Source organism: Choloepus didactylus, chromosome 14, assembly GCF_015220235.1.
Source record: "Choloepus didactylus isolate mChoDid1 chromosome 14, mChoDid1.pri, whole genome shotgun sequence".
In the NCBI taxonomy this organism is placed as follows: Eukaryota; Metazoa; Chordata; class Mammalia; order Pilosa; family Megalonychidae; genus Choloepus; species Choloepus didactylus.
In genome coordinates, this window is record NC_051320.1 from 68,578,356 (window position 1) to 68,594,065 (window position 15,710).

General features: G+C 32.7%; 1 protein-coding gene across 8 annotated transcripts in view; it reads right to left on the reverse strand.

Moving 5' to 3' along the window:
* Positions 1–15,710, reverse strand: part of CSMD3 (CUB and Sushi multiple domains 3) — a 1,408,207-nt gene that overhangs the window by 155,250 nt on the left and 1,237,247 nt on the right. For 6 of the 8 annotated variants that reach the window (XM_037802757.1, XM_037802756.1, XM_037802754.1 and 3 more), the window contains 4 exons: positions 14,446–14,559; positions 13,855–13,950; positions 12,073–12,276; positions 1,832–1,956 (listed from right to left, as the gene is read on the reverse strand). In XM_037802757.1, coding sequence (XP_037658685.1) covers positions 1,832–1,956; positions 12,073–12,276; positions 13,855–13,950; positions 14,446–14,559 — 539 coding nt within the window. The remainder of the gene's footprint in view (positions 1–1,831; positions 1,957–12,072; positions 12,277–13,854; positions 13,951–14,445; positions 14,560–15,710) is intronic. The other 2 variants (XM_037802758.1, XM_037802755.1) reach the window with 1 other exon arrangement.

Genomic DNA, 15,710 nt, shown 5'->3' on the forward strand with positions numbered 1-15,710 from the left:
GCTGAAGCTGTGGAAGCGACCAAAGGGGCATAGTGAATGGTATAAGGTAACATGGGCAAAGGCCAAAGAATCTTGTAAATGCCAGTATTTGAAGAATGGGTTGAAGAGGAAAAGGAGACAGTGTAGGAGGTATAAAAGCAAGAGACACAGATAGAGAAAAGAAAAGAAAACAAAATCCAAGAGAATATTGTGCTACTAAGCTAAGCTAAAGAAAAGCTAAGGAGAAGAAAAGCATTATAAGAGTGAGGAGAGAATCAGTAGTATCGATTCTTGCTGACAGAACAAGCAAGATGAGCAATGGATTTAGTGACAGCTAGGTCCTCAGTCATTACTATGAAAGGGGATTGATTATTGCGTCAGGTGCTGAAGCTGCATTGCACTGTATAGAGCAGTGAGGTCAAAAACAGAGGATGATAACTGGAGGGAAAATAGCAGGGTTTTTATTGTTTTTAAGTTGGAATAGAAATGAGTAAGCTGATGCCCAATATGCGCATACTCCTTGGTAACCTTGATAGGTTTACAACCAGATGACATGGTAAAATTCTGTGAAGGCTCTAAAGGTGCCTCTCTGGAACATGGACAGTCCCGAAATCTTGTTAATTCTGCTGATATTAAGATAGGATTGATTGGTTATCTCCAAATTGTACAATATGGCCATAAAATTTATAGTATTACTACCCAGAATGTAGGCTTATATCTAGAGTGTTTTGCTTTTTAGTGTCCTTAAAACACTGAAAATACACATTTCATGTTTTCTCATTGTTTTTCTAGTCTATTTAACACCTGATATCTCTCAAGAATTTTTTTTTTGGATTTACTGAAAAAAAAATAAGAGACTTCTTAAAAGTTGATTTTTTAATTGAAACATACTTTTCTCTAATATCAGTTTGAATCAATGGTTTCTTGCCTACTTTTTTCCATTACTGTTACATATGTAAAGGAAAACTTTATGAATTTATTGGAGATACAATCAAGCTTGTTTATATGAAAGATATAGGTAATATTTTGTGAAGCATAATTATCTTCCATAGAGTTTGTCCTGAATCAGCAGTAAAATATCATCAATTTATCTAGAAACAATCTCCTTGTAAAACAGAATAACTGGTCAAATTGCCACTCCCCCAAAATGATCACAATTAAAATAACATGGCAGACACTGTTGATTGCCTATAGAAAAGGCTGTGTGAGAGCTGTGTATTTCAGGGAAGGCTGAGCCCCTCACCAACTCTAGAAAGTTAATCTTTATTTGTTTGAACCAAATTGTAATAAATCTCTTCCTATTGCCCAGTGTTTTATTCAGGAACAATTGCATTATAATTGCAATTCTGGCTAATAAAACAGAAGAGAGAAGTCTGATTATGTCTATTTTTCTTAACTATTGAAACGTACATAATACATAAGATAGGGACACTCCACTTTGGTATTGACTGTTGCTGTGTAAGGCTGTTGTGCTGGAGTTTTTGCAGCCTTCTCAAGACCATGAGGAAGGAAACCCAATGAATGAGGCCAAAATGCTGAGGATGGCAGAGCAGAAAGATGGAAATCACCTGGCATGACATAACTGACCCTCTGAAATAAACAACCCTCAAATCATGTTACCTCAGGACTCCATGTTATGTGGGGCAACATATTTTCTTCTTGCTTTGCCATCTTAACTGGACTGCTATTTGCAGGTTAAAAAAAAACAAAACTAATAAATATCTTTCCATAATTTCAATCACGTCAGTCAAAGTGCATGCTAAACTTTTAGAAATAATGTTCATCCTGTCATTTCTGAAAAGATTAAACTTCAAATCTACAATGAAAACAAGAAAAATTTAAATATCCTTACCTGAATGCCAGCTCCCTCCGGCACAGTGATCTTCCATACACAATTCAGATTGTTGTCATAAGGCTCAGGGTATCCCGGAGACAAAATAGTCCCTTTGCGCTTAGTTAAAATTCCACCACAGGGCACTATAAACAAAGCAATCCAAGAGAAGAAATTAATTCTAATGCAAAGGATTAAAAGAAGAACAAAAGGCAGGGATAACATCTCAGATTCTAGAATTATAAATGCAACCAAATCATACAACTTTTAAAACTCATAAGGACAATGAAAATGAAGTCTTCTGTTACCACAAAACCTTTTTAAAATTCTTAGACAGCATTAATGGATTGCCTTACTAATGTCATATCTAAGGTCGTACTACATCTAATTTGATAATAGCATCTGATCTGTACTATATTCCTAAAAAGGGCATCAACTTTATCTGTCTTAAAAACGGATCATATCTAGATATGTAATTTTTGAGGAATTATTTGAAAGTATTTATTACTTTTCTTTTTATGCATCCTTTGAGAAGTAATAGAATCCTTTGAGTATTAATGATCATGATAATTATTACTAACATTTATATGGAGCCTACTCTGTGCCAGGCACTTTTCTAAGCACTTTGCATATTTTAATTCATTTATCCCAATACTCCTATGAGATATGAATAAATATTCTCCCCATTTTACAGCTAAGGAAACAGAAGCACTAAGAGATCAAATAACTTGCCCAAGTTCACACAGCTGGTGGGAGCGAAACAGGATTTGACTCCCAACAGTCTAATTCCAGAGTCCATGTTCTTCAGTAGAAGGAAGACACTGAATATGATTCTAGTCTGGTTATTGCCAGTATGTCTACTACAAGAAAGAATAAGTATGTAGATGTATTCTGAAGTCAATAAAGGCTGCTAACATTATTAGAAAGTACTAATCTGACAGTAAAATCCCCATACTTCTAGTACTCTCAGAGTGATTACAGGCATGACCTAACTCATAATTTTAAATACTGTATGACTTTGGACATATTCCTGAAAGTCTCTGAACCTCAGGTGCCTTATGGAGTAAGTGTAGATAGCATTGTTTCCATAGGGTTTTTATGAGAAATATACAAAATACATAAAGAAGCTAGCACAGTGCTTAAAACATAGTAAAGAGTCAATAAATTGTACTTCTTGATAGTAAAGAGTCAATAAATTGTACTTCTTGTTGCTACTGCTATTGTAATTATTAGGTATCAGTGGCACGGTGGTGTTCCTAAGACGTTTGTCCTAGTTTGTTTGTAATAATGAAATGCAAGTGCATATCTTCTGTAATTCCTTAAAACAGCAAATAATATAGTTTTGTGCCACTTCCAAAGCCTAATGCATAAACTTAGAGCAATTACTCAAAAAGATGTTACAAACTATTTTTTATAGTATGAATAATGCATTATTCGAGAAAATCTTCTGTTTTCTTATAAATGTATGTTTTCGTTGTTATTTACAAATTCAGGTTAAGTTGTTCAGTAAGAATTCAGCCCCTTTAAAAAGGAAACCAACAATTCTGCATGACTGGGGAATAGCATGCCTGGAGTTAGGAAAAAATGTAAAACCGAGCTTCACCGCGAAATAGGAGAGGAAAAAAGTGGTTGATGAAGTTCTGATTCTGAGTTGAAAGAAAATAGTTTACACATGCTCTTCCTCTCCATCCTTACTGCTATTTTATAATATCACACTCATTTCTTTTTTCTAGGTTATCACAATAAACACACAAGTGGTATCTCTGGGGTTTGTGTATTTTCCATGTAATATATTTATCATATTACTGTCAAATTGATCTTCCTAAAATTAAAATCTGATCATTACCAGCCACAAGCCTCTTTAGAAACTAGTTAACATTATATCACCCTCCCAGTGCAATGAAGTACCACATCACACATAAAAAGTTCAAACTCACCCTGGCCTTCAAGGCTCTATATGGCCTGCCCCTGCTCTGCCTCTCTGAAGTCATCTCTTTATCACACTCAACATCATTTGCTCTGTTCTCTGCACCTGGGATTCTTGCTGTGGCTGGCACAGATCACACTCTCCTTCCCTCTTGTGGTCTACACACTTGCTCATCGCCTAGAATTTCACACATCTATAGATGACTATAGAACAGCAGCAGCAGCCCCTGGATGTCTTCCTCTAATCCCCAGCCCCTGCTTTACTTTTCTCCACAGTACTTATCACTGCTGAAAGATAGTAATACATGTGTTGATGCATTGTTTTTCATGCCTCTGCCCACTAAAATGTAATCCACAGGGCAGGCACCCTGTTTTGTTATTTAATGTTATGTCCCAGCACCTAGAATAGTGCCTGGCACTTAGTAAGCACTCAATAAGGCCTTGTTGAAAAACTGTTGAATGACTGGCTGTAACCAAAGTCATGGACAATAGAAATAATAATCATAACTGCTTCACAGAGTTGATATCAATATTATATAAGATAATGCTTAATAGTGTTTCATACAAGTGTTAATATCTATTTAATTACTTTTTCATGAATGAATTTATGGATGAATAAATGAATCAATTATTAGGGTTAAGATCGTGTATATATTTCTTCCATTTATTCCTTTCATGCTCTAAGAAAAGAAGATATACACATGTTGCCATGGTGACACTACAAGTAAAGGTAGTTATTCCTGGGTCTCTGAAGGATTTGAATAAAACAGACCTAGATAAGGGTGTTGGGATAAGTAGCTAATTAAAGACTTTTTGCCTAAGGGGAGTAAGTGGCTGCTTCAGGGGCTTTTCAAAAGAGACCTCCCACATACAGAAGTACTTAAGCCTGAGGCCATGTATTGTCAAAGGTATTAGGTGCTGCAGGGGGTTATTTGAACAATAGAGTCTCAGAGAGAGGAGAGCCTGGGGTGCTATGAGTCTGAAAATTTTTAAAAAGCTGAAGTGTAACAAGTCAAATTTGAAAGATAAAAACTCAGGCTTTGAACATAAATTTTATTTTTCAATTTTATATTTGTTCCAGGTGCCATTTTTTTAATAAGGGGTAATTATATTTAATTGTAATTTATCTAAGAATGAATTAACACTACAGATTTGCATAAGATTATAAAATATTGTTTAGATCCTGATTATTTAAATTATTTGTGCATCCTCTACCTTGGCATTTGACCATTTTACCTATCAGTAAAATCACATTTCATGTCTAATGGGGCTGCTTCCCACTCAACAGTTTATTTCAGTATTTCAGTGTGTGCAAAATTACTGAACATTTTATTGCACTTTACTTTTGTTTGCTGTTTTAATGAGGGTAAAACAAAAATAAACGTGCTAATAGTCATAATAACTGTGAAATTGAAACAATAACAATTGAGACGGAAATAATTAAGAATGCAGAAAGCTAATTCTTTGGTTTCAACTGAATGCTCATTTGGCTTAAGCTGATAACTGAGCATCATTGAATTGTGAAGGCAGAGAAAAATTAAATTATTATTATGTATAAATTCCTGTAAATAGATTAGCAAAGATTATATCTAAATAGGGAAGTTTTTCTTTCTCAGAATAAAATTTTCCCATGTGAATCTATTTCCTGAGTTTCACTTATGTATGTTTCCTGCAAATTTTCAGATGATTTTGGAACTCCAGGCTGCTTGTAAAGATCTAAACACACAAAGTGAGCAAGAGCATCACCATGTGGTGGAACATTGAAATTGAAGACTCTTGGGAAGATGACCAGAGAAATTAATTTAATATATAAATTAAATTTAATAAATTGAACAAAATGACAGGTTATCTTTTGATTGAATATAACAACAATATAGTGATGGCAGTAATAAGATAAATAACATATTTATGTTAAGTGTATATATATGTGTATGTGTATATATATGTATGTGTGAATATACACATCCCAAATATATACATAAACATACACACACACATATATATATATATTTATAGAAACTATGGTAGATGAAGATAGCTGCTGTAAAGGAAAAACAGGCTAAGAGTATGGAGAGTGAATGGGGGACAGGTAGCAAAAGCTATTTTAGTTAGACTGGTCAAGAAAGATAACCAATTTAATAAAATGATAGAGTAAGCCAAAAAGACATGTGGAGGATGTATGTTCCAAGCAGAACAGAAAGTTCAAAGGCTTTAAGGTAGACATTTTACCCAGATAACACACATTTTGAAAATGAACACAAATTAGGAAGAATGCTACAATAGCAACCTAAGATAGCACTGTACTTGACTTTCATATTTGAGTCTTTAAGACATCAAGCTTAACATTTTATTCAGAACACGAGGCTAAAAATACTTACAGTTGAAAATACATTTTTCATTTATGTAAAGAGTAGCAGTTAGACCAAACTGTAAAACATAAACTGAGCTCTCTTTGGAGTGTCATTTAGAATCACCACCTTTCTATTTCTTCTCTCACACAGAACACATATGTTCTTCTGTTATTATTCAGCTTTCTGGATTTACACCTGCTCTACAAGGAAGAATATTAAAAAACAATGTAGGGTAATACATCCTTTCCATGCAATCTTGGCAGCAAACACAAGTCATCTGATATAATTTTCTATCGCTAGAAATGTTCTTTGAAACCTATTAAAAATACAAGTAGTCTGTCTGTGTTAAATGTCTCCATGGGCTTCTCTACCTGGATGGTTGCTGATGTTCTCACAAACATTGAGGACTGGTGGGTTGATGTGCTGAGCCCTCTATCAAGGGGCTTGCCTTTAGGAGGCCTGAACTGCAAAGGAGATGCTGGGCCTGCTTATAATTGTGCCTAAAGTCTCCCCCTGAGTGCCTCTGTTGCTCAGATGTGGCCCTCTCTCTCTAAGCCACCTTGGCAGGTGATCTCACTGCCCTCCCCCCTACATGGGACCTGACTCTTGGGGGTGTAAATCTCCCTGGCAATGAAGGATATGACTCCCACAGATGAATCTGGATCCAGCATCATAGAATTGAGAACATCTTCTTGACCAAGAGGGGGACACGAGATGAAACAAAATAAAGCTTCAGTGGCTGAGAGAATTCAAATGGAGTTGAGAGGTCACTCTGGTGGACATTCTTATGCACTATATAGATAACACTTTTCAGGTTTTAATATACTGGAATAGCTAGAAGTAAATACCTGAGACTATTAAACTCCAACCCAGTAGCCTTGACTCTTGAAGACGATTGTACGACAATGTAGCTTACAAGGGGTTGACAGCGTGATTGTGAAAACCTTATGGATTGTACTCCTTTTATCCAGTGTATGGATGGAAGAGTAGAAAAATGGGGGTAAAAAAACTAAAGGAAAAATAGGGCAGGAAGGGGGGATGATTTCGGTGTTTTTTTTTTCACTATAATTTTTTTAATCTTATCACTTTGTCTGGTACAAGGAAAATATTAAAAAAAATAGACCAGGGTGATCAATGAAAAACTATATGATGGTAATGTGATCAATTGATTGTAGATTTTGGATGATTGTGTGGTATGTGCATAAATCTTAATGGAAAAAAAAAAGTCAAAAAAAAAAAAAAAAAAAGTCTCCGTGAGTGTGCAACAGATTTCTCAGGAAACCCAGGGACATAATAGACTGCTGGCTCTGAGACAGAGGCATTGCATGGACTCCTGAGTACCTCATCTTCTATCCTCGAAGTTGAAAGTGCTCTCAGGCTGAATCTAGGTTGGGGACAATAAATGAGCATTTACTCCTGAAGCTGAATGTCAGCCACAGACCAGGGCATGGTCAGAAAGACTTCCATAGGCTTAAGTGCCTGATTGGAGCTGCTGTCTCTACTGAGATGACCCCTTATTAGAGTAACATAGTCTTCTGTTTATTTACTTGGATTTTTATATCTGATGTCAAAAAACACTGGTATTGACAAATTGACATGAAATGGATATGAAAAATTTTATAATAATCATGTGAAATAGGGGCTTTCTTCTGCTTTAGACAAAAATTGAGATTCTAGATGCCATTTTCCTTCCTGAGTCTGGGCACAGATTAACTCCATGGTTTATCATTAATAGTGCCTTGTTCTCAACTCTCCATCTCCCACAAATATTCTCTTTTCCTCTTTCACTTCCATTTCCTCTTCAGAAAATGCTATCATTTTTCTTTTTTCCCTCTTTTTTCCATGTCAGCTCATTTCTCCTCTCTCCCTCTTTCCCCTTTCTGTCCTGGTCTGTCTCATCTTTATGTCTTCATGGACAATAGAAAAACTCTTTGTTTGGATAAAATAACATTTGAATTTTCTTGGGGAGAGGCAGAAGGAAAAACAGAGTACCACCCTTGGGTAAATACATATTTTCAAGATCAATAAAAATTGGAGTAATCATTATTTTAATTTTAACTTCATTTTTATTTTATGTTAAACACTCCTGCCAACAATGTAACCAAACCAAACTATGAATGTATGCTTGTCATTTTAAGTAGTCCTCCTTAACCATTTGATATTAAATGTATCAATTAGTGGAAAGAAATCTCACGGTCCTCCTAAACAGCATATCCTAAGGAGTAATTACTTTTATATTCAATAAAATTGTCATTATACTTCCCCAAATCCTTTCTTTAAAATTTTAAATGCAAATAAAATTGTTGCATTAAAAAAAATCCTAAATTATTAGAGTTGTAAAGAATGATAGGAGTCAATGCTTTCAGCCTTTTCCAAAATTCAGAAACCCTCTGTGGAAGATAATTTTTGCATATAATAACCTTAAAGTGTTATTAAAACTACATATCAACAAATGAAAATCAGGACTAGCAAACCTTTTATTCACTCTGTATATATTTTCCATATTCTGGATCCAATATCTTTCAAATTGTAATCTTTTCTCCTGACTGTATAGAGGAGGATTTGGCAACGGCAAAAACAACTTAATAGTTCTTGAGAACCTACTAGGTTGCAAGAACAATACCAAGGCCTTCACAGGCTTTATATTATTGAAAAGCCACAACATACCCATGAGAAGTTACCCTTATTTTCCCATTTTACTGATAAGGGAATCAAGGATCTGAGATTATGTATTCAGTGTTAAGGTCTACTCAAAACTAAACTAACTCTTGTGCTGAGAACCTGCTACAGTTAACAGCTGTGAGGAATTTACTCAGTTTAAAACGGTTCTTTATAATGTTTCACTATTCATTAAGATATTAGCATGATAAATATACAAACAAAAACTTTAAAGAGTAATTCATAAATTTACATTTCAGTACTTTGTATATGTAGGTGTTTTGAATACTCTAAATAGAAGAATAGACTGATTTTTTTCAAAAATATTGAAAGATAATGAGCTAGTTTATGACTTCCTATATGTCATCATATCACTCTGTCTTCATAATAGAGGGATTTTCATCAGACATGAGACTAAAAGAAGATGACTGCTTTCTAGCTACTTCCTATTACATTTGATATTTACTATCAATACTTACACAAATAAGCTAAAAGTGCCAGAGAAATAAATTATGTAAATAATTACTGGGAAAAGTGATATTTACAAGGAAACATTTTAAAAGCCATTTGAGGTTGAATAGATCTAGAATTATCGTGCATCTCTCTTCAATTATTAAACAGATTTAAAGCAGTGAAATTTCCAATTTATGTATATTGCATGACTAATCTTGGCATAGACATAGAATGACATATCTTTCAGCTCATGATTCCTTTAGTTTAGGATAATTTATTTATTACTGTTTTATAACAGAATGATATTAACAGATGTTGTGGTTCAGAAGAAGGGACATTATCTCTCTTGTCTTTATGAGAGTGTGAGTACTTATGCAGAGGATCCTTACAGTCCCCTGAACCAGAGCCCTATGCTAGGCGCAAAACAGGAGGAACAGCAATCCAACTGACTTATTTTCCTTTTACTTGTTGATTGCCAAAACGTATTTTAACAGGGTCAGAAATTCTGCATCATAAATGAGATGTAGAAAGCGAATTGGGAAAGAAATAGCTTATGAGTAAAACATAAAGAGAAGCAGTACTCCAACAATTAGCTCGGGCTTTGGAATCAGAAAAAGTTAGTTTTAATTTCTGCCTCCACTCTACCCGTTGCTATGCTATGTCACCTTAAAAAGAGCCAGTTACACCTCAAAGACTCTGTAAATTCAGAGGGTAACTTCTCCATAAATTTGCTGCGAGGATTAAATTAAATATGTACTTTAATTATTTAGCATAGTACTTGGCAAATAGTAAGCATTAGGTAAATGATAACCATATCATAAATTGTGGTTATAAAGCTAAAAGAAGAGAAAGTTGACATTTACAGCCTCCCAGTATTTTATTATTTTTGTAGGTGGTATTTTAAAAATGACAGAATAATAAAGAAAATTTCACATTCCATTTATTGTAGTGGGTAGAAATAAAATGTTTATTGTAAGAAAAATGCCCAAGTCCATCTGTTCTGGGGAGTAGTGATATAGTTCCAAGACACACAGGGTAACTATCCTTCCCTTTTTAATTGTGACAGTCCACGTTTATGTCATTATTCCAGTACAATTATTAATAAAGTCCTGGTTTGAATTGTAGAATATATATTCTTCCTAGTTAGAGCAGAGATAGCTCTAAAATATATGTCCTATGGATGCACATCCAGATTTTATACCCATTCCTTTCTTTGTGGAAATGAGTATACTTCCACATCATTTCACAATTTAAAATATGTATTTTATTCTAATGACCATCAGCTAATATTATGTGAATCAACATGTTTAAAAGAGTTTAAAATAAAAACTATTGATGCGTGTAATTTTTTCTGGGTGGGTATGGTAAAATGTGTTATTAGCATTTTCTTAATGTATTTCTAAGTGTGTATGTTATGTGCTTGGGAGAGTAGAGAAATGAGGTTATTAAAAAACACACACACACCAAAATAAAAATTTTGTGTAGCTTTCATTTTTAAAAAATCCTCATTGTCCGAATCACATACCAATACATTTAATGAGAAAGAACTCAATTTATTAGAACTATCTGTTAACCCAAGATTCGGTTTTACCACTTATCTCTTAATTTGATATTATATATTTAAAAAAATATTTCAGATGTGTTCTTGGAATAGAGAAAAGGGCAACTTTCCATCCTACATTTTCTACATCTATGGAACTTTCCAAGAAACCAAATCCATTGTGATGATGCTGAAATACTACAAGATTGTAAACTATTAAAGGAACCATAACTTTAGATAGTATCTATTCTGTTTACCAATTGTCTTTGTTTTCCTGAGTTGCTAAGACAAATACCACACAATACATTGGCTTAAACAAGACAAATTTATTGTCTCATGGTTTCAGAGGCTAGAAAACTTGCTTCCCTCAGGGCTGGTAGAATCTAGTGCTGGCTTGTGGGCAAACCTTGGGGTTCATTGGATTTCTTGTTACATGACAATGTCCTATCCCCTCTCTTCTGGGTTCCCACTGATTTCCCACTTCTAGCTCTTCCATGGCTTTCAATTATTAGGTCTAAATTTCTTTGTTTATAAAGGACTCCAGTAATCCAGATTAAGGCCCACACTCATTCAACTGGGCCACACCTTAACTAAAATGACATCTCCAAGAGAATCTGTATACAATGGGTTCACACCCATAGCAACACATTTTAAAATTAAAAACATGTCTAAATTGGGGTACATAATTCAATCTACCACAGCAAGTTAACTTAGATATAGTATTGCAAAAATAAAGTTTGAACCATGAGTTTTCTGGCTAATGTTATGCATTCTACTTATTAAAAGTGTTAGCATTTATATTTGGAAAAGACTGAGAAAATCTTTTATTTATCTTTCATTGTATCTAATAGAAAAAGTAAAGAAACACAGGCTTATTTACTAACTCATATTTTCTAATGCTTTTGATAGTAAAGTAAAATATGTCCAGAATAATCAGCATAATCAGCTCCCATGATTCATAAAAGATATGTGGAATCTTTATACAACAGTATGGGATTCTCTGTATAATTTCTTGTTTTAGTGGTTGGGGGAGCCTTCTTTAAGATAAAGGATAAAAAATTATAAATATAAAATTACACACAAAAGTAAAGATTTATTTACAATTGCAAAAGAAATTACAACAAATTACAGATTTTTAAAAGACAAATACCACAGATACCAAAAAATTGAGACAAATAGTACACTTTTATTAATTAACTGCCTAATTTGCTTGCTTGGATACAGCATAACTAATAAATTATCTAAAAATATAAGGCAGAATTATTAGAGTTTAAATAGAATTGATTCTGATATAAAATATGTACAATCACAAAGCATACAAATTAAATACTCACCAATACAGGTAGGCAAGGAATCATTCCACTGGGCCAAAGAATTGGGCACTGTATCACATCTAATTGCTATTGATCCATGGAGAATATATCCTGGGTTACATTCAAAAAGAACCAACGAACCAACTGCAAATTCATTGCCAATCCTTCTTCCAAATCTTGGTTCAGGCACAGAATTGCATTGTGTAGAACTTGTTCTAGGAACAGCTGCGTACAAATAATTGTTACTTTAATTGCATATTTGGTTGAGAAATACAGATTGCAAAGTGTAACTATTTTAACAGACTTCCAAGAAATCTTCACTTTTGATCAGAACTTAAATTTGAATACGTTTCTAAAAGTTTTAAATTTCATACAAAATAAAATACAATCTAAAATGAATGTAATTATAATCAGAATTTTCCATCAAAAACATTTTATTTTTGATTCTTTAATCAAAATCAAATATATATTTTTATTTTTGTTTTAACAAATTCTTAATATAATAAAATAGTTTGAATTAGATATTTCAATATTGGATAAAAGATGAAAGAATTTTTTTTTCTTTTTAAATTTGGATATACAGTTAAAAAATGCGTCTCATGTTACAAGAGAGAATATCAGATTTTGTTTCAGTATTTGTTCCTTAAAATCATAGATTTAAAAAAGTAAACGTAACACATATTCAAAAATCTTAGTTGTTCAAAACATGTTTGTTGTTGGTGAAAACAATCTCTACATTCAGGCTAAGCATAATAAATCAGACAGATTAACAACAATAGACATTTTTACTTTAACAAGCATATAATATCAAATTTGAAATTGTTTTTAGGCTTCATAGGCATGGCCTTCAATTATGACTTTTTTTTTCTTTTAGTAAAATACAATGATAACAGGATGTTTTTTCTTTTTAAAACACATACAGATGGGATTAAAGAGATAAAGAGATTTACAAAAGCCCCAAAAATGATATGATGAAATCCAAATAGATTCATCCTTGTCATGTGACTTGAGTGAAAATAACTCCATTTGTTACAGTGCCTTTTAAAATCCAGAATACCTCAAATTATTCAGAAAGGAAATATTATTAAAAATAAAACAGTGTAATAGCCAACTGGTAAATGGGATAATTGGGTTTATTAAGAATACCAAATTACAAATGTTGATAAATGTCTTGAGAATAAAGTTTAAAATACATTTGAAAAGAAATACTACATGATCATATATAATTCAAACAAGGTATTTCAAATGAGGGCTCTTAATTTATAATGATAATATGGAAGGTTGTCCATAAAAGGCAAGAAAAAGCTGTGTAAATGGACTTCCAATTACACAGGGATCTTTAATAGCCATGAAGAAAGTTTGAATTCTCCTGAAAGAATGAGAAACTATAATTTTATAAGGAAGTAATGATTTCCTTGCCATGTCCAAGTCCATCACCCCCAAAATTTTGAACATTTTTAATTCATAGTGCAGACTACTAAGAAAATATGAGAATATGCTGAGAGTGAAAAATTGTCATAAAAAATAGGTGTTTTGAAAACAATATGTTGGAAGGAAGGAAAATCATGCATTTGAATTGAGAATGATGATGAAAGCAGAGAGTCTTTTTACTTTTGTCCAACAGACAGTGCTCTGGTGGATAGGAGGAGGATCGGGGTAAAACTATTTAAAAAAAAACAAAAACAAAAACAAAATTTGATCTTTCCTGTATGGTTATGGGGATCAAATCATTCAATAACTCTGAACATAGCCTGGAAACTATTATCATTCCTTAGTGTGTTTCTAGGCTACAGGGTCACTTACCTTGATAAACAAAGTGAAATCCCTTAGCTGTTATTGGTCCAACTGAAGTAAATCGAATTGTGATCTGATTACCTGAACTCAGTGGAAGTGATTCTCCTACTCAACAAAACAAACACTAAGATATCATAAATAATTTTCATTCAGTAAACCTAACAAGTATTAATTTATAGTATCATTTGAGAATGTCAATCTATGTTCTATCAAAATTACTTTAAAATATCCTACCACTAACAATATATTCTCTATGGGTTCAGCCTGAAGCACAACCTTTTTACCAGAAAGCTTTAATTACATTTTGATACATATTTCTTCATTCTTTAGAGTCCTTAAATATTTTATATTACATTAAGTACCACAGACTAAGTGATTAAATATTATCTTTATTTAATGATTACAATCTCAGAAAATAGTTGGTCACGTTTTTCTCAAGTTTTTGAATTACTATTGTGTTTCGAGTCTTAAAAAAATGGTTCTACTTTCAATTTAATTTACTTCTAATACAGATGACATAAATCTCAACTTTCACTACAAAACCAATCAAAGTCAGTCTTTAATCAATAACTGATGCATGGCAGTTCTGTTAAAGGATACCTGAATGGGATCCTGAGAGGGAAGATAACAGAGAAGATTGCTGAGTTGGCCCATCATACACCTCAACAACATCGTGGAGTGATGTCTGGAAAAATACAAACTGGCCAAACACCACTGATCAACAGGAACCAGGAGAAGCAAACAAATCACCAACCATCCAAAAACGAAAACAAAAAACAAAAAACAAAAATAGAAAGAGGAGGAGAGAGAGAACAAAGTATTACAATATAATAGTCATCTTTTGTCTACCTTTTTAAAAAGAGGATAGTGCCAATTGGTTGGTGTCACATACACATGTATTTCAGGTCATAAAAGTAATGACCGTGGCCTAAGATCAAAAAAATTTTAAGAAGGCTATTTTTAAAAATAAATTGAATGGGTATAACACTTAATTTAGAGCAGAAATAATAAGATTGGTGATTAATATTTTATAATAGCTACTTTTTCTTTTTCCCAGTATAGTTTGATTCTTTTCACTTTGTGACTCTCTTCTCTTTTTCTAAATTTTTTCTCCTCTTTTAGATGAAATAGACAAAATTCAGGGGATTTTTTTTAGATTGTTCTTAAAAGGCTATTTCATTATTAATAGTTTCATTGGAAAAATATCAGCAAGATATTTTTCAGATATAGTGTTTAATCTACATTCTAAGTTAAAAATGATTTCTAAACATTTATTGGTAATCTACCAAATAAAGAAATATTGTTTATGATTCCTCTGCAACTGAGACATTACAAAATTTTACAAAACAATTACTATTTCATGGTAAGTATAGTCCTGAAGTACTTTCCAAGAGAGCTTTATATATGTATTGTTTCATTTTTTCTTGTCCTTTAATTATATACTAAATTTATGTGCAGAAATTACCCAAACTGCAAAAGTGTCAACACATCTGAAACTTCAAAGAAAGAGCCTGTTTCATTGCAGAAATAAGCCTATGTTTTAAAAAACAAAATAAATAATGAAAATTATTCTTAAAATATTTTATTAAAAGGAAAATTGTGAGGTTTAAAAGAATATAAATTTTTAAAAAATAGATTAATAGAAAGCAAGGTAACTTATATAAAGTCAAAAATTACATTACTTTAGTTAAAGTATACATTGCCTGAATATATATATATTTATATATATATTTTATATATATATTTAAAGTTCTTCATATTTTACATGTTAAATCCAACTTTGGGACATCCTCTGGCAGTCCCTTTGAAAGCAAGCTAATTCACTTGAAACATGACGAGTTTTGCATATGAATGTAAGTATATAC